A 19,339-nucleotide genomic window follows, 5' to 3' on the forward strand; every position below is an offset into this window, starting at 1 on the left:
TCTCTCTCTCTCTCTCTCTCTCTCTTAACTTTGCTGTTTTGTTGATATCCTTATCCAATTCTCCCATCCCCAGCATTGCACAATTTCTACACGCTAACTCCTTCCTCCAAATCTCTACTTTTTTTTCTTTCACAAAACTACCCTCCATTCCTACTCATTTCCACATAATAACCCTTCTCCTCCATTCAAGTTCCTTTTCTTTTTCTAAAGTTTGTGTTTTTTTTTTATTTTGTCTTCACACATAGTCAAGATTCAAAATTTCTACCTATAGAGCATTTGAAGTCGTGAATGTGGCACAAAATTCGATTCTTTTTTTTTTCCTCCAGGGTTTCAATGCATTACAATTTTGATTGTTTTGAAGGTTCTTTTTATTTTGGAATAGTAAGATTTTAACTACAAAACATGCATAACTCTAAATAAAAATATTAGACTATTTTCTCTCATTCGATCAATTTTTTTAATATCTATTTATTACTGGAGAGAGTCTCAACAAAATTTTGTTTTCTAGGAAGATCTTTGATACTTTTTTTATTATGTATTTAAAAAAATACATAAAATATAATTTGCAATCGTGTTCTTATAAATACAAAATAAAAGATTTAAAAAGTAAGTTCATATAAAATTAAGATTTCAATAATAACCTTAGGGAGATAAGTCGAATAAACATAAGTTTATATCATATTTGGTAAAGAAAAAAAAAACAAAAGTCTTATCATGAAAAGCTATTAATTTGTTTTTTAAAAAAATAACACAAAGTACAAGGGTAAAAGTGTAATTTTATATAATAAAAAGGGAAGAGAAGTCTTAGTAGTGGCAAACTCGTAATTAAAGTGAAAAGCAATGGGAAAACCTAAGGAGCCACTTCAAGGCAAAGTGATTAGGCCATCACTACTACATAACACATTACCCACTTTTTTTCCCTTCTAAAATAAAAATAAATTTCATTTGGATCCCTACCTCTCATAAAATCTTCAATTCAATCTTATTATAAATTTTTTTATTACTCTTTACTTTTGATTACTATTTTTACTGTAACTTCTTAAAGTAAATTCACATATCCTACTTGTTTGTATGATAATTATTTAATCAACTTCAATTAGAAGTATTAAATTCACTAAAATTGAAGAAATGCGAAAGTATGAACTTGATTTTCTTTCAATTGGGGTGGTTCTGTGGGGGCCCACCCGATGGGAGCTGGGATGATAGAGACACGCACCACGTCAGCAAGCGGTTCTTACGTCTCTAACCAATGAAAGAATGCTACGTGGGAGAAAAACTATGGGCGATATGCCACGTGTGAGTATGTGAAAGGAAAGAAAGCATTTAATTTATATTTTTGATAAATAAAATAAATGAGAAGAGCATCCCTGTCCCACACGTGTACCGCGACTTCGACAACCTTGTCGGCTCCGCTCTACACATTTTCTTTTATTATTTCTTCCTTTTTATTGCGTAAGAAAGAAGCCCTTCCCCTTCCCCTTCCCCTCCCCCTCCCCCTCCCCCTTCCCCTTCCTGTAATACCCAACACAAAACCAATCATATGTTTTCTTCATCTTATACCAACTTTCAAATTTATTAATCTCTATCCTCCTCCACGTACCTACAAAATAACTTTTCGGTTCTTTGCTCTAGGGTTTAAGTCGTTGGGTGCTTTCTCCAGTTAAATAATCTCTGGTTAAAAAAACGTTTTAAATATTTTTGTTGCTTCAAAATAATAGTATGCTTTTTTTATTTTCTTTTTATTATTTAGGAGTGCACGTTGATTCTCATTAAATTAAGTTTAATTAAACTTGGTTTGATTGTCTTGTTTAATAAATAGATGACCCAACATTAAATATGCACTGTTAATCAGTTTGAATATGAAATCTTTTTCTTTTTAAACTGTATATGGATATACATTAAAGTAATATAAATAATCACCACATAAATTGATTAAGACAAAATGGCAGCAATATAGATATTTCATTTTCAAATTACATTATTCAATTAATTAAAAATATTAGAATAATGGTAATACACAGTTCATTTCACATTAGACACAATATAAAATGATATTTTATTGCATTTTGTAGACAATACTCTAAATAAATAGTCATAAAAAGTTAAATAAATGATGTAGATGTGATATAATCTTCAAATGAATTAACGGTACCGTGAGAAGAAGTAACATTGTAAAATATGGTAAAAGAGGTAACTTTTTCCAATTATTTACGGTGGCCGTCAATTTAAATGACGAAAGGCCCACTAAACGGCCCATTACATTCTTCTTTTACTCGGCCCAGTGGGACCCCCTTCTCCTTCTTCTTCTTCATTTTAAAAATATTAATAGAAAGTGAATGAATCACAATGCACAAACATTTATAAATAGGAGCTATGTTTATAAATTTAATTTTCAATAATTAGTGACAACAAATCAATTAAGTTATCAACTCTATTATTTTATTTTAAGAAAATTTGCAAAAAAAAAAATAAATAAAAAAGATTCGCTTAAGAAAATTAAAAATCCAACTCTCTAATTGATCCAGATTCTAATACCGAACTTTCAAATACATAATTATATAAATTGTAGGATGATTTATTCAATTTTTTTATCATTTGTGGATCCAATTTTCACCATTACAAAAAAATTTAGGATGGTCCAATTTTAAATTTTTTAAATGTTTAGAGGATCAATTGGTGTATTACTAAAAGTTTAATAATGTAATACCATTTAAGATGGTTTTTTGCGATTTTCCAGTAACTATTTAGTGCAAATAAAGGATGATGATAGGTGAATATTGTTTTTAAAAAATTATTTTAAATAACAAAACTTCAAAAATATCTATAAGTATACTAAAGCATTACACACTATTCAAAATAACAGACTATATGATAAATGACTATATTGGTCTATCGTGATATATATAGTAATCTATCTTCGTCCATAGTTGTCTATCGTAGATGTAATATGATATTTTTCTATATTTAAAAACAAACCTTTTATTTTAAATACGAATTAAAAAATGATTTTTTTACAAAAAGATAAATATAAAGAGAGAGAGAGAGAAAATTGATGGGAGGAGAATATGGGTTATGAAGAACATCCATACCGGATGTCTCAAGCTCTTTAAAAAATATTTATCAACGTACCTAAATTATTTACCACTTTTATTCCTCTTCCTTTCTTTTTCCTTTAAAAAAAATTCGGAATACCAAATACTTTCAAATTCTATATTAAATAAAACATCCAAAGGACAAACTAGTTGTTGTAATAAATTAATTTCTTAGTATCATTTTTCATTTTCCCATATTTATCTTACAAAACTATTGAAAATATTTACAAATTTTAAAATATTCCATTTATCTTCAAAAGTTTGATTAAAATATTTTTAAAAATTGAGTTTCAATCCAGAACTCTTCTTACCGATTCAAAACGTATTTAATATTATTACTTTATATTATAAAAAGTATGTAAAAGGACACAAAATGCACACATTCATTCATTCCCTCTTTGGAAATATTTTATTTAAGTAATATTGCTAATTATATAGGTCGGCAATAACAATATATATATATATATAGTGGTGGTTTAGGTGGAAAGCTATGTATTGAGTTTTCTTTCTTTTCTTTTGGTTTTACCTCCATTGTAGACTTCAACAAGAGGGGGGGAAAAGCTTACGAAATTTGGTATATTGTTTTTTTTAAAATAAAAACGAGAGAGAAAGAGAGAATGGTGAATTTGGAGACAAGGTGGTATTAAATAAAAAGAAAAGTTGACAATAACCAAATATTTTAATTGGTTAGGAGTTTAAATGTCAAGAAATAGAGCCAAAATTTCATACCTTTTCAACCATTCAAACCTAATTTGGAATTGTCCCCCAGTAGCAAAAACCTACATCCTTCTCTTTTTTGACTTTCTATTTGTTGAAGTCCATGTTTTAACTATTCTAACTTGTTTTTTTAGTTCAAATTCAATTAGATTGATTCGCTTTTTTTAGTACCATAAAATAAATATAACTTAATTAACATATGTGTTGAATTTTGTACTCGAAGATTAAAGGTTCAATCTTCTATTGTTCTATATGTAGATGTTATACTAAATAAGATAAAATGTCTCTTTGTATACTCTATATATGTATAAAAGAAGAATGTTTTCGTATATAGCAAAACGAGTTTGCTTTATATATATATATATGATAGATTTAGATATAAGTTAAAGTATTGATTTTTCTCTTAGAGAAAAAATATTGTGACAGAATGATTAGAGGGTCGAGTAGTATTTAAAAAATGGAAGGAGGACAGAGGAGAATAACACTTTTAAGTTGAAAAGATTAAATCAAGTGTGTAAGATAGGAACATTTATTTAAGACTTGTCCTTTGGAATGTACTTGCTAATAAATAAAATAACCTAACACCATAATAAATTGTGAAAAGATAGAGAGATGTCCAAATGAAGCAATCTTCCATGATTTATGGTGGTTGTTCCCTAACTCCTTCCCTTTGGTTTAACTTTCTTCTTTTTTAGTCAAATTTGGCCAATTTCGATTTTTATTCTTCTCATTGCTACCATTCTTAAAGCATGCTTATTCTATTAATTCATGTCCAAAGTACAATTGTTGCATTTTTTTAAGAATACTTTTATTAATTTTTATATAGAAGCAACTTTTCTTTTCATATTCTTCGATTCTCTCACGTATCAAGTCGTTTTAAGAAAACCAACCTCTTTAAAAGAAGTTTGTTAACATATATAAACTCTCACCTTACCTTTGGTTATGCTAAACATGGAGGTTTATCCACTGTATTGAAGGTATTGATTGTTATAATTAACAACAAAGTCCGTCCAAATATGGCTCAACACCACCTCACAGATGATGTATTGTTGTTCTTTGTGTCATTTGTAACTTCTACCATAATTGTCTATTATTCCCAATTGGCTAAACGTAACCCTAAAATTTTCAAATATATTATTTGGTTGGTTTTTTCATTTATGCACTGATTGTATATATTTTAGTCTACCTCTTTGGAAAAGAAGTGTGATTTAACAATGAAATATATTTTCCAAACTTTATATAAACTCAAAATAGCATGAATTGTTTGAACTATTGAATATCATAAAAATATGTTGTTTGGCAATATTAGGTTAAATACTATTTCAATAAAATTAAAATTTCTATATGAGTTGGATTATTTTATTAAATAAGTTCATTTCCTCACACTTTTTTTAAAGCATTTTCACATTCCTTAGAAGTACTTTTAAAGTGTACACTATTTTTTTTAAAAAAATCAAGTATTTTAAAACTAGACCTACATTTTAAATCAAATTAAGTGTCTTTTTTTTCTTAATTAATTACTTTCAAGTTGAAATAAACTAATTAACTATAGAAGAAAATACCTAATAATATATCTATTTTATCTATTTATTATCTTTGAAGTAAGCCAACATTTCATTAATGTATGAATGAGAAATTTTGTTTTTAATATGGATATAGAAAGGGACAACATTATTATATTAGGTAACTTCATTTCTCCAACAAATATAATTATTCATTAATAATGTCAAAATCAACGTAATTCAACTATAATTGCCATTTATTTTTAGATTAAAAAAAATTAATCCCATTTTTTTCTAATTATGATAAGAAATCGAATAATAAATTAAATAAATCCAGTGCAATTTTATTTTAATTAATAATGAAAAACCTAAGTATATTTCTTTTTCACTTCACTGCTTTATGTCAAATCTACACCTATAGTTTTTAATGTTTCATTTCGAGCATTAACACTTTATTGTATCTTATCAACAACTTCTAAGAAACGAATTAATTCACTATTTCAAATAAATATTCAATTTAAATTTATTTTTTTAAAGATTAATTGAAAGAAAATACCAATATATTAATTAACAAGTCTAATAAAGTCAACTTTTCATTCAACTAAAATATTTTTTACATTACAATTTAAATATTGATAAAATGTCAAACTATAATGGATGATACACAAATTGTAAGGTTGTATTTGTGATCGATTTTGAAATAAATAGAAGTGCTCGTAAAAACAATCTTAATATATATATATATATATATATATTTTTTTGTAAGATAGGTTATAATTAAAATAACTTGGAAATCATATAATTATTTCACATTAAATCCTCTTTTAGATTCTTCTATAAGTATATGAATCTTTTTTAATAAAATTTAAGTTACAATAATATATATTAGGTTTATTTCTGTTATTATATGTAAAATACGATAATTTAATAACTTGGTAAAGAATAAAGCTAAAATTGACCACACGTTAATCACTTTATATTACAATTAATTTAGTATAAACACGATGACATCGAAATTAAATAAAGATTTAAAAGAATACATGGACTAAATAAACAAAAGAAAAAGTAAGTATGAAAATGAAAAAAAAATAGAGAGAGAAAGAGGGGGGTTGTTCAAGTGGGAAAAGATTATGGGATAGCACCCAACTCATGACTTGAGAATAATTTAAGAATATGTTGTCATCAATAAGAATAATTAAAAGCATTATTGTTTTAAATATCTCTTAACCAAACCAAACCAAACCAAAGCATCTCTTTCTCCCATTTCTTTCTTATTGGACTTCCCTTTTTTGTTTTTACTTCTTCTTCCTTTTTCCATCTTTATGAACAAAATGACATTGGGTGAATGAACTTTAATTTAATTAGATTAAGTTCTTGGTTCGGAGTATTAATTTTGATCATGAGTTAAAAACATAGGTTGGCTGTTGTTTTATAGTAAATTTATCTTTTTAAATTGTTTTTTAAAAATCAAGTTCATGCAAATTACTCATTAATTATTTGTATTTGTTTCCTTTTCAACATTTATTTATTAAAATGTCAAGTCAATTTTTAAAAAATTATGCAAGTCTAATTTTACTTCGTTGTTGTTTTTGTCAACTAATTAGTTTGTTTCTTCTAAATTTTTTTATAATGATTGCCATTTTTTAAAAGTATAATATATAGTTGAATTCATAACTGAAAGTGGTATGGTCTTTGAAAACATTAGTAAAAAATAATAAATTTGAAGATGAAAAGAGTTTGTATATTTAATTTTTCAAAACAAAAAAACTACAAATAAATAAATATATATATACTAGTTTGGGAGAAAAACCAAAAACCAACCATATAGATTAACGTTTCATATTTATTTACTCGTTTGAATCTTTTTTCGGTTCAGTTTCTCATATTTTAAAATTTACGTTTTTCATCATCTGTCTATTATAATTTAAGCAATTCAAAGTATAAAAGTGTTTTGTAAGAAACATCAAGGATTAATCAGACGTTGTTTCAATTTATATGGAGAATTAAGAAGGGAGATTAATATAGAGATGTAACCCATCATGTTTAAAAGAATATCTAATTAGCATATTCAAATTTAAGTTTAGAATATATTCTATATTTAAAAAAAAAAACTCAGCTTTTTTTTTACTTTAATGTTTTTAAATTTAAAATGTATTAGAGAAAACAAGAATTTTCAAAATCCTCTACCTTTAGAACAATCTACATACCATAGTCGATTGAGTGTTGCTCAAGATGACAAATTCAATTTAGATTTGTGTATTATTACCAAAACAAAAAATATTACAACTTTTGTCAATACAATCATAGTTCAATAAACAAACATTTTTTTATCATTTTAAGATTGAACGCTTCATTCCATCAATATTTATTATGTTTCTTTAAATATAATAAAATAAATTAAAATATTTATAAATATATCAATCTATCACTCATATATTGATAAACACGAATAGATTCTGATATTTTATTATATTTAAATATATTTTAGACATTTTAGACAGTTGTGTTATTTAAGATAATTTTTCTATTTAGTATACTTTACCAAAATGTTTATTAATTTTTTTAACTTGAATATAGCTCAATAAAAAAATTATCTATGGATCTTGTACCATATAGTTGATAAGATCTGGCCATACACGTGGCATTTTATATTTTGGCACTCAAGAATACCCATGGGGAATGTGAAAATTGAATAAAGAATTATTGACAACTAATCATTAGTTAAAATAATTAAACATTTCGGTTTTTTCTTTTTCACAAAGCATTTTGGGCCCAGTGGGCCCTCCAAACCAGCCCATTAAAGTGGCCTTTTTGCCTGATGGCGACATGTCGAATGTCATTGATGGTGGGAAGTTGCCAAACTCCCAATTTTTTTTCCCTCTTAACCTTCATTTTCCAATTTCAATGTAGTAAACTACTAATATACCCTTTAACTATATCGTGTATTATTCCATTAAAAGTGACCGAAGTTTAATTACTCTTTTTTTCCTTTACAAAAATTCAAAGGATATTTATGTAATTTTGATTTTGTTTAGTTGTTAATTTTAGTGAACAAGACAGCTCAACGACATCTAATAATTAACAGTTTGCTTTAATTAACCTAATTAATCTCAAACTTTGGTTAATTGCGTGTGATAAGTGGAAACCATGTAGGTTCATTATTATATTTTTATTTTTATTAAATAAATGACTTAAATACAAGTTCAATATTTCCACCTTATATATTGTAAAAAAAAAAAAATTAACGACGAAAAATCGAATTTTCAATCACAAAGAGATGATGTGTATGCCAACTACTTCTTAGCTATAAGTTCACTTTGACAAACAATCGATAATCAACTCAAAATTATTATCAATAAAGTGTATACATAGTTAATCACTACAACAAATTTGATAAATTTTATGATTACAAAAATATCATAAACTCATTTTAGTCTCTAAAGCACAATTAACGACACTTAAAAAATTTATCATTTTAACAACTTTTATGTACAGACAACGATATTATACAATTACTGATATTGACTAATTGTTTATAACAATTTGTTGTTATCAATGAATGACTTTATCAACTAATACTAGGTGAGACTAACGTATGATTTGTCAATATAATCGAAAGACCATCGATTACCTAATTGTGATAAGTGCATACCCACTTGTATAGCAAAGTCATCCATTGAGCTATTTGAGTCATATAAGAAGTACACTTCTTATCTTTTAATAATACATAGAGAGTAAAAAACACCACCCAAAGCATATCAATAAAGTTTTACCTTCTTTTGTTTTATTTTTCATTTTTAACTCAAAAGACTATTCTAATTTAAACATTAAATTAAAGGGTGTTTGATATTCATTACATTGGTGTTATACCTAATCAATATATTTGGTCTTTAAAAATTCATACTTGTTTAATTTTCTTGTAATTTCTCAAACACGTTATTTGATTAAATTGTGAATTTGATATTTATAGTTTGAAAAAAAAAAAAAGTAGAATTGAGTCGATATAACATTTCAAATTTAATTTTATTGTTCGATAAAATCTCATGTAAATTGTCTAAAACAAATTTACAATCTAACCGATCTATAAAAGTAAAAAAATATATTAATTTCTTATATAGTTCTAAAAATTTGGTTTGAAATTTCAAAAACACTGTTAAAGTGTCAACACCAATACAAATAGATTATTAATAGACGAAAAAATTATACTTTTCGAACTGAATTTTTATAATCCAAATCATAATCACAGTGCTTTTAATTTTTCCATATATAAACATATCTCTACTCTACTAACCATGATAAAAAAATTCACCGATATGTTGAAATTTCTACGTTTCTATGGGTTTGACAATATGAATAGGCAAATTTACAAAATACTAAAATTAAACAACCTAATATGCTTACAACATACATGTTAGTTATCTAATTAAAAAATTCAAGGAGTAATTTTAATCCCATGAGAGAAAATTTTGAAAAGTAAGCAAGAGACAACCCCATGCCTACCACTAAAAACAAAAAAAACTAAAATGCATAGATAACACTTAAGAGAAAAACACAAGTAAAGATAATAGGATGAAATTAGACTATATCAACTTTGAATTGAATAATTGGTCTATAAACGATAAATATTTCATCCACTTTATTACTTCAAAATACTTTTACAATGATATGATATTGTCTACTTTAAGTATACATTTTCATAACTTTGTTTTTAGTTCTGTTCCAAAGCCTAATATGAATAAAGATAGTTGTCATCTAATCCATGTGGGACTTCTATTGTATTAACAATGTATATATATATGTAACTAATTTGAGGGTTAAAAGCAATTGAAAGAGATGTGGGAAATGGAAAGGGAAAGGCAATAGTTGGCATCCATCATTTCTTTTGGAAGCAACCAAAGAGAGAGAGAGAGAGAGAGAGAGAGAGAGAGAGAGAGAGGGAAAGTTGATAATTAAGCCCACTTTGGCCTTCCAAAGTCCTAAAGACATCACCAAATTATCCATTTCCCATTCACATTACAGTAAAGTATATTTTTTGTTTCTGAATGTTTCATTAATAGGATTAAAAAGTTCATTAAAGTATTTCTTTTTAAATGAATTGTTATACTTTTTTCTGTTTTTTTTATAAATATAATAAAATTATACTCTCTATCAATAGTAGACTACATATGTATTATGATACACCAAACAATAGCTTATCATATTATATTTTCTTTAAAGAAATTGTATTAAATAATTTGAAGATTTTTTCTTGGGAAACGAACCAAATTTAGATATATTAAACACAAAAGTAAAGATAAAGAAATAAATAAAAATATTAATAGTAATATAGGAATTGAAAAGTAGGGATGGGGTCAGTGTAAAAGCTACTCTCAATCTGCTGCCTAATAATGCCCACTTCAATCATTGAGTTTTCAGAGAAACAAAAGGAAGAAGTAAGGTAAAGAAAGCTACCTCTTGGCCTATACTTATCATTAACATGCAAATTAATCTAACATTTTTCCTTTTCTTTTCCATTCTAATATACTACACCAAACAGCCAGGAATCCACATCTCAACCCATACAATAAAAGGTAAAGAAACCACTCAAGTTATGAAAAAAAATGTTTTAAAGTCAAAAAAGACATTTTAAGTTATGAAACGATAATTAGCTGTATATAGTATAGTTCGACTAATCACTTGAGATAAATGTATAGTGGTGATCTATGAACATGTAAATTATGCTCAGACTAAATCTTACACTTGAAAAATCAAACAATTTTTAAAATCCAAACTAACAAACCTAAGCGAGCTAGTTTTGATATTATCCCAAGGTAAAATCATGTGAGAGCATAGACCCATAATGGAAAGACTTGGAAATGGGTGTTCTTTTGATGTTTGAGTGTTGATTACTAATTATGGGGTCTACTATTCATTTATTAGTTTACAAGTTTGGATGTTGAAGAGTATGACCTTATAACTAATCAGAATAATTAAACTTATGGTTGTCGAGTTTAATGTCGAGTTTAAAGCTTTATGAAAAAGAAAAAGAAAAAGTTGATTAAAGAGTTCACTGTATTTTTTTTACTCAATAAATACATAAATATCAACAACTTGAAAAATACAGTCAACTAAAAAGTCAAACGAATTGGATTAAATTAATTAGAAGCTTATTTAAGCTAATAAATTTTAGGTAGGGTAAAATATTCTAATTATTCGTTTGTTTTGTATATATAGCTAAGTAATTGGGTGGACGTAAAAATAAGTCGATTTTAGTTACGTTTAATTACCTAACTTATGGATGTAAATTACAAATGTAAGTTGTGATATTTACAGATTCACCAAATTAATAAAGTGTGGTGGGAATATATTTAGCAATAAAGTTGTTGGAAGTTTAGGAGTGATAGATAGAGAAAGTGATAGAACATTTAATTTGGGTTTAAAGTGTTTAATACAAATGACTAAATAAATTGAGACACAAAGAAAGGACAGAAGGGTTGGTTTTCCATTTATTGCACTTTTTCTTTTATTGCATTCTTAATAATTGTTCTTGGGTAATTTTATTCCACTATTTCCATGTGTCTCTACTACAATTAATTACACACTAGGTAATTTATTTATATTGGTTAATTTTATTATCACAGACTAACATTTAATTTTATTATGGTTTATGGACTATAGCTATAGCTATCTCTTGAACATTCGAGTTGAACTTATGTGTTGTACGGTTTCACTCTACCCAATTCAAAATTTGCTAATGTCAAGTTTTTTTTATTTAAAAAGTAATTATTATTGTTATATGTATGGTTAGAACAAAAAAAAATGAAGTATAAAAAATAGGACTTAAGTATCCCGTTATTTCTATAAATATTTAATGAGTATGGAGTCTTAAGTACATTTAAATATAAAATGTATATAACATTCAATGGAAGAGGAGTTAGGAAATACACTCACACATATAAATTTAATGTAACATATTAGGTTTTATGAGTAATTTTGTATCAATGCTACGTAACTAACTTGAACTAATGTTTGATATATTTTTTTTTGGTATTGGTATTTGAGCAAATATTGGGTTCTAATTGTATGATATTTGAGTTGATATCACCTTGTGATTGTGGTTGGACCCCATGTGTAAACTTGGGCTTCAATAAATTGGGCTTCCATTTAACTTCAAGCATAGGCCTACCTATCTATGGATCGTTTGTAATTCGTTCCTAAGTGTTAATGCACATTAATTAGTTTATAGATAATTAAAATCAATTAACTTTTACTATTTTTCATCGCATTAAAAGTTAATTATATTTTTTTCTTCGTGATTATTTTTAGTAGGTAACTAAAAATACCAACCGTAACATTTTGAGACATAGCTTTTTGTCACTAAAATTAAATAAAAAAGTTTAAATAAAAAAGTTTAAATAATAAAATGTATACTTTTTTTTTTTTTTTTTATCAAAACCATTAGCTTTTTGTCACTAATATGTATTCATTGTGATAAAATTGATATTTTTTTTAAGTGTAACACATGGAATTTGTAATATCAACTTCTGAAAAAGCTTACGTTTAAGATCATGATTTGATATTAGAATAAGTTAGTAATACTAATTTATTTACCCGGTTGATGGTAGAAGATGGATGTGGACTAAGTCATGGTAGCTTGGTAGCTTTGAGCAATGATGGTTCTATCAATGGCGTAAAAAATGGGTGGCGCTGTAAATTCAACGAGCCGAGCCGACAGCAAAGACGAGGAACTTTTCAAGTTAGGTTTTATTCTCTTCGGTTTCCCTTTCTATTTCTAGCGTTTTATTTTCCACCATTTTCCCGGAAAATAATCGAAGTTATAAATCCCAAAACTTTGCTTTGTCCTACTCCCATTTCCCCATAGATTTCCCCCTTCTCTTCACCCTCACACCGTCTTTTCTCTGTTTTCAGTACTCCCATTTCCATCTTTATAATACCCACTTTGCCAAATCTGTTGTAATGTGAGTTTCTATCGTAATGGAGTTCTTAATCCTCGATTCTGAGCGTTTTCTGTTATATTTGATGCCTTTGAGCTGTCTTTGAATCTAAAATTTGTAAGGGTTTGTAATGATTTTTTTTTTTATTTTTTTATGTTAGATATTTCTAAATTTTGAGCTTCGTGGAGAAGTTTTATTGAGATTGGGTGGTATTTTTGAGTTCCAGAATCTTGGTGTTAGTAAGACTGCTAGATCCTTGCTACCTTTTTCTTTTATTCTTATTCACTATTGAACTATTTGTTTGGCTTTCTTGCATTGGGGTTTATCTTAACTTTGTGAAGAAGTTGTAATTTGGATTGTTCTTTGATAGTATAAAATGTGAATGATTTGAGCTTGATTTGGATCTGGTAACTCTGCTTATTGTTTTTAAAATATTTTGTTGACCTTTTGTTGTACTGGAAAACAATTCTTTAAGCTGAAATCAAGTCATTTTCTTACTCGAAATCCGTGCCTTTGGTGATTAATTCTTTATTAGGGAAAAAGAGTGGAAAAGTGGAGTTTAGTTCCTTATTTTAATTGTCATTACAGAATCTAAAAGTGCCAGGATGGAAGTTCTGTGCAGAACACCCTGGGCCTTTTTATTGTTATTTTATTCTTTTGGAAAAATTTTCAAGTATTAGGTGAGCACATGCTTTGTTATTTGGTCGTTTTCTCTCTCTTAATTTTTCATTATGAAGAGAAACCATGGAAATTAATCAAACATTGACAAGATGATAAAAAAAAACAATATGCAATGTTTCCTTACTCGAATGGACACTTCTATAACATTTGACGAATAACATAATTTAAGTAGATAAAGGAAATACCATTAGTGTTTTGATTATAGTTCGAAATTATTTGCTTTCATTTATGTTGTTTCTTACTCTAAATTATATGCTCATCAACCAATTTCAGGGGGATCAAAATAAATCTTCTATTATCAGGTTGAAACTTTTCCACTTCATGTGTCCAGTATGTACAATCCCATAAATATCATTTGAGGAGTATCTAGTCCATCGAAAAAAGGGAGAAAAGAAAAAAAGAAGGATGTGGTTATCTTGCATTTTGATAATATGAAGACTACACAGGTTATTCCCTATCTTTTGATTATGAGTCATCCTCTTACGTAGTTGCTTTAATTTATTCACTTCATTTTATAAACCTCATTCAATCTATGGTATAAAATAGGTTTTGAAAAAGTGATGAGAATATTTCATTTTTGTAAAGTGTATAACTCTTGGTAATTTTTCTTAGATCTCACAAGTACTGTCGGAGGACACTGTGCAGCATTATAGCAAGCTAGGATTTATATAGACAGTGGAAAACACCATCACTGATAATTAAACCTTACTCAGAAAAAGTGCATAGCTAATGCATAAATCTCTATCGTTTTCATTATGTTTATTCAATCCAGTAATACTGCGTATAGATGTAGTTTGTAGCATTGCCATAAACATGTCTATGAACAATCTTTCTTAAGTACCTGTTTCATCGAAAACAAAACTGGAAATGAGAAATTTTTCTTTCATATATTGCCTGCTACTATGTTCTAATAGACCTCTTTGGAGTTCACAGGGCACCAAAGAACCAGCTCAAGCTTCTCGTGATTCAGCAAATGACAAAGCAATTGAGAAAGCAAATGACAAAGTAAATACAACTGAGGCACCTATTACAGATTCAAGTTCTGTATCGGCAACAAGCAAAGATAGCAAGAGAGTCTCACCTCAAGATATTGAATTTGTAAGATGAAATATCACCAGTTTAGAAGCAGTGTTCTTTTCATCCTCCTGTTTCATCCTCATCTTTCCAGTTATCCATATTTGTGAAGCTGTGATGACTTGATCAATTCTTTAAAATTGGTGTTTTAGGTCCAGAATTTAATTGAGCGATGCTTGCAATTATACATGAATAGAGATGAGGTGGTTAAAACACTCCTGACTCGTGCAAGAATTGATCCAGGATTTACAACTCTGGGTATACATGGAACTTACTTGAATAGTTTACTATTATCATTTCGTTTTTCTCAATTGAATATAACACCTTGTTCTTTATCAAATTTGCACACATGCTCCTAATGTATGTACCTGGTTTCAATTTTGTTCATATCGTCTTACAAATTTCAATTTAATATTTAACTTTTTATTGATTTTTAAAAGCATCCCTTATTAGGAAATTTTGTTAAAATTGTAACATCTATTAAAAGATTTATGACTAGAATTGAAATTTTAAAGACGTCTGATGCAAAATTGTAACCTACTATATTTAATTAGCGCTAAAATTGCCCTTATCTATGACCTCCATTTCAATTTTGCTTGTGAGAATTTAAAGTTTCTATAGGCCTTATTGTAGTTGGGTGGAGCCTTTTTCTTTAGTTAGGCTTCCTTTTGTTAGCTCGGTTTTCTCGTAGGCGCTAAATTTCTTGTTTTCTCATTCATTTTTTCTCAATAAAAGTTCGGTTATTCATTTAAAAGAAAAGTTTAGAAGTTTGAATTGTGATAACCAAGATTGAGTGTAATGTAACAAAAAGAAGGAAAAAAAAAAAGAAATTTTAAATGATCATGTACGATGTAGGTTTTAGAAGATTCTTATTTGAAGTTTAATTATCTGTTTGTATAAATGCTGCATGATTTTCATTAAAGTATATAATTTTATATCCTCTTAATTCAGTATGGCAGAAATTGGAAGAAGAAAATGCCGACTTTTTCCGAGCTTATTATATAAGGTTGAAATTGAAAAAACAAATCCTCTTATTCAACCATTTGCTTGAGCACCAATATCACCTCATGAAGTATCCTATGCCTCCCAAGGTTCCATTGGCACCTATTCAGAATGGGATTCACCCTATGCCTGGTAAGTTGGTTCCTTTTCTACAATATGCTTATTTGGATTCACACTTGATACTTATTCTCCATCATAATCATATAGTGTACCATCAGGTACGCCACACTCATTTGCTTTCCATTCTTCCAAATATCCTCAACCTTATACTTTAGTGATTGAATTACTTTAGTTTATAAACTCGAACTTTTTGCAGTGCAGTTAATAATAATAGCTTACCTATGGGGTACCCGGTTCTTCAGCAATCGATGGCTCCAGTCCCAGGTCAACCCCATATTGATACTATGGGTAACGGAATATCAAGTTGTCATATAGTCAATGGAGTCCCTGCACCAAGTAACTATCATCCTATTCGGATGAATTCTGGGAACGAGTAAGTTTTTGTGTTAGGATCCCCTTGGTCCCTCCTTCTATCGTTGATGTCATGATAGCATTAACTAGTTTGTATTCATTGCGATCACAATCAGCAATTTTCCTTCTGAATTTTAAATCTGCTACGGCTCTAACTTTTTTCTTGTGCTTAATAGTAACAATTTTTTGTTGGAAATAGCCACCACTTAATAGTATAGTATGTAGAGTTTGTCCATCCAGATTTTGCAAATCCCCTATATTTGTTTTTTGGTGACTACTAGAATCATAGTTTCAATTGTTAAAGTATAGCAAACAACAATACTGCTGATGTGGCTTCTGTTCTTTCCACCAAACAGAGCATTGTCATCCATGTCAGAGGTTCCTGTGAGTCCTACATCTGTGGCATCCAGTGGTCATTTCCCATTCTCGGCATCAGAAATCTCCGGAATTGGAGCAGAAGCTTCAACTCTTGAGACTGCCTTCACGGCAGATGTTGCAAATTCTGTGGGTTTGCAACTTCCAGCAGATGGTACAGATGGAAATTCTCGGGATTCTTTTAGATCACTTGATCAAATTCAATGGAATTTTAGTCTGACAGATCTTACAGCAGATTTGTCAAATTTGGGAGGTAATACCTTGCTTGAAGTTTACCATTTATTTCTCATATATTTTGTTCGATGGTATTATCTTGACTTGTTTCCATTCTTTTCAACTACTGCAGATTTAGGAGCTTTGGGAAATTATCCTGGGTCTCCGTTCCTGCCTTCTGATTCAGATATTTTGCTTGATTCTCCAGAGAATGAGGATTTAGGTACCTAATTACATATTCTCTTTAATTCTATCTTCCAACCGTTATCATATCTCTCTTTCTCAAAAACTTCTTTTTAATCAAATAATAATAATAGAGAGAAAAAAACGAAAAAGATGAAAAGGAAACAAAAAGAAGAGGAAAACAAAATTCTAAGTCCTATTATTCATGCTAATGATTTTAATGCATTTATCTTTATAAAGTATCATTTCATTCTGCTCAACATCTTCGCTAAACATCAGAGGGATGATCTGCATGCAGCTGTTAAACCCTAGACCTAAACACTTGTGTAGCATATCCACGCTTCTTTCTTTTTGTTTATGATCATCATTTTGATCACAAGTAATAACAAGTACCAACCACCAGGTTCTCCCTGCAAATGTGATGAACTTTACTAAATCACTAGCGAACCAAAGTGATATGAGCCTCAAAAATAATTTGATAGTTCGTCTCTTCCAACTCTTGACTTCTGAATCTGAAATTGTCTCCCATCTATCTACTTTAGCTTCCCTAAATACTCTCATCTGATTCCTTTCTCCAACCTGCCATCTAAGTGGGCTGCAAGTTATACTTATACCGGGACCGGTGTTTATGATTCAGAATGGCATTATTAAGTTTTGCAGTTGAATAACTACATCATTGTGTACTGCTTGATAACTATTTAATCTTGCAGTTGAGGAGTTTTTCGTTGATTCAGTGCCTGGGCCACCGGGCTCGCAATCGGATGAGGAGAAAACTTAGACGCAAGGTTAGGCAGCCAGCGTCTCATTCCACTTTGATTAGTTTGGTTAAGATGAAATCAAGTCAATAACTAATAAGCCTTTGCTAGAAATTTTGTGGGGACTGTTACCTTAAGATTGGAACATCTTGAAATCGATTGCGGTTAGCTCGTATGCTTTGTATGATTTTCATGAGTAGAAAAGTAGACAATACCAGTTCAGGAATTTCTCTACATTGCTCTTTTACAAAGCTCTTTTAACAATTTGAAAGTTGAGGCTATGATTTGCTTTCATATGTGTTTTTGTTGGCTGCCTTTCTGGATTTCTGTTCAAATTGGTTTTCATTTTCTCTGATCCTTTTTAAGGTTCCTTTAGTCTGCAAAACAGACCTCAAACAATGTCTATTACTTATGTATATCATCAATTGGCATAACGTGTTGTCTACAACTGATTAGATATTGTTTTGAAATTGGGTTTAAATGCTATTTTTCCACTATAGTTCCAAATTTTGTTCCTTTTAGTTTCTTATACTGTGTACTCTAATTTCTCTATTTTAGAAAAGTGGTTAGCCTAGTCTTTGTTCAGTTTATCTTTCAAGTAATACTTTCAAAAGGTATTTTAAGGAGTTTGCAAATATATTGACCCAAATGGATAAAAGCTAAAAGCTTATATAGTATTTAAGCCTTCAAAGTAAAATGAATTATTATTATCATAAGAATTGGCTTCAAGAATTTAGAAGTTGTCTTTGATAGAGAGTTGAATAATTTGATCAACATTCCTACTTTCTTAATCTCTGTTGTAGTGATAGTTTAAGATTGATCCTTTGGGTAAGCTCAGGTTATCACTAGTAAATGGAGTCAAGTCAATTTGTTGTTGGCTTATAGAAGCTTGAACAACCAAAAAACACTTCGAAAAAAGTTCACAAACCAAAACATCTCTCCTGTTCATACACTTTATATGGCTGACACAATTTTCTCGAAGTCATTGGATCGTTTTCTTGATCAAGAATCGTCTATCTTCTTCTATAATGTTCTATAAAGCGTCTCCGTAATAAAATCTACAAGTATTGCAATAACTTTTTGTTAAAAACTTCAACACTATTGTTGAGTTGTGCCAATAAATCAAAAAGATAAATGCAATAGCTGCATAAAATTAAGAGTTTAATGCTCTTCAAATTCAATGTTATGTACTGTACATTTTCTTCTCTGCTTATAAGATTGAAATTTCATTCCATCTCTTTAGTTAAAATTTCACCTTCTTACAAGATTAGGCACAGAAAGTGATGTCTGAGTTTTTTTGTACTTTTCAATTCATATTGATCTGAACTAAATACATTCCG

General features: G+C 28.6%; 1 protein-coding gene across 5 annotated transcripts; it reads left to right on the forward strand.

The window, feature by feature from the left end:
* The first annotated feature begins 12,906 nt into the window (after window positions 1-12,906).
* On the forward strand, window positions 12,907-18,271 carry LOC101216075. 5 transcript variants are annotated; one of them, XM_011658512.2, is made up of 10 exons: window positions 13,072-13,269; window positions 13,406-13,484; window positions 14,200-14,372; window positions 14,860-15,024; window positions 15,153-15,258; window positions 15,952-16,134; window positions 16,324-16,495; window positions 16,830-17,101; window positions 17,195-17,284; window positions 17,955-18,271. In XM_011658512.2, the coding sequence occupies exons 3-10, from the start codon at window positions 14,358-14,360 to the stop codon at window positions 18,020-18,022; spliced, it is 1,071 nt and encodes a 356-aa protein (XP_011656814.1). In that variant the 5' UTR covers window positions 13,072-13,269; window positions 13,406-13,484; window positions 14,200-14,357; the 3' UTR covers window positions 18,023-18,271. The 5 variants fall into 5 exon arrangements, with proteins under 5 accessions (XP_011656817.1, XP_011656814.1, XP_011656816.1 ...); XM_011658514.2 differs by having other exon boundaries at window positions 13,406-13,480; XM_011658515.2 differs by lacking the exons at window positions 13,072-13,269; window positions 13,406-13,484 and adding an exon at window positions 12,907-13,046.
* The last annotated feature ends 1,068 nt before the right edge of the window (window positions 18,272-19,339 follow it).

Source organism: Cucumis sativus, chromosome 6 (genome assembly GCF_000004075.3).
Source record: "Cucumis sativus cultivar 9930 chromosome 6, Cucumber_9930_V3, whole genome shotgun sequence".
NCBI lineage: Eukaryota > Viridiplantae > Streptophyta > Magnoliopsida > Cucurbitales > Cucurbitaceae > Cucumis > Cucumis sativus.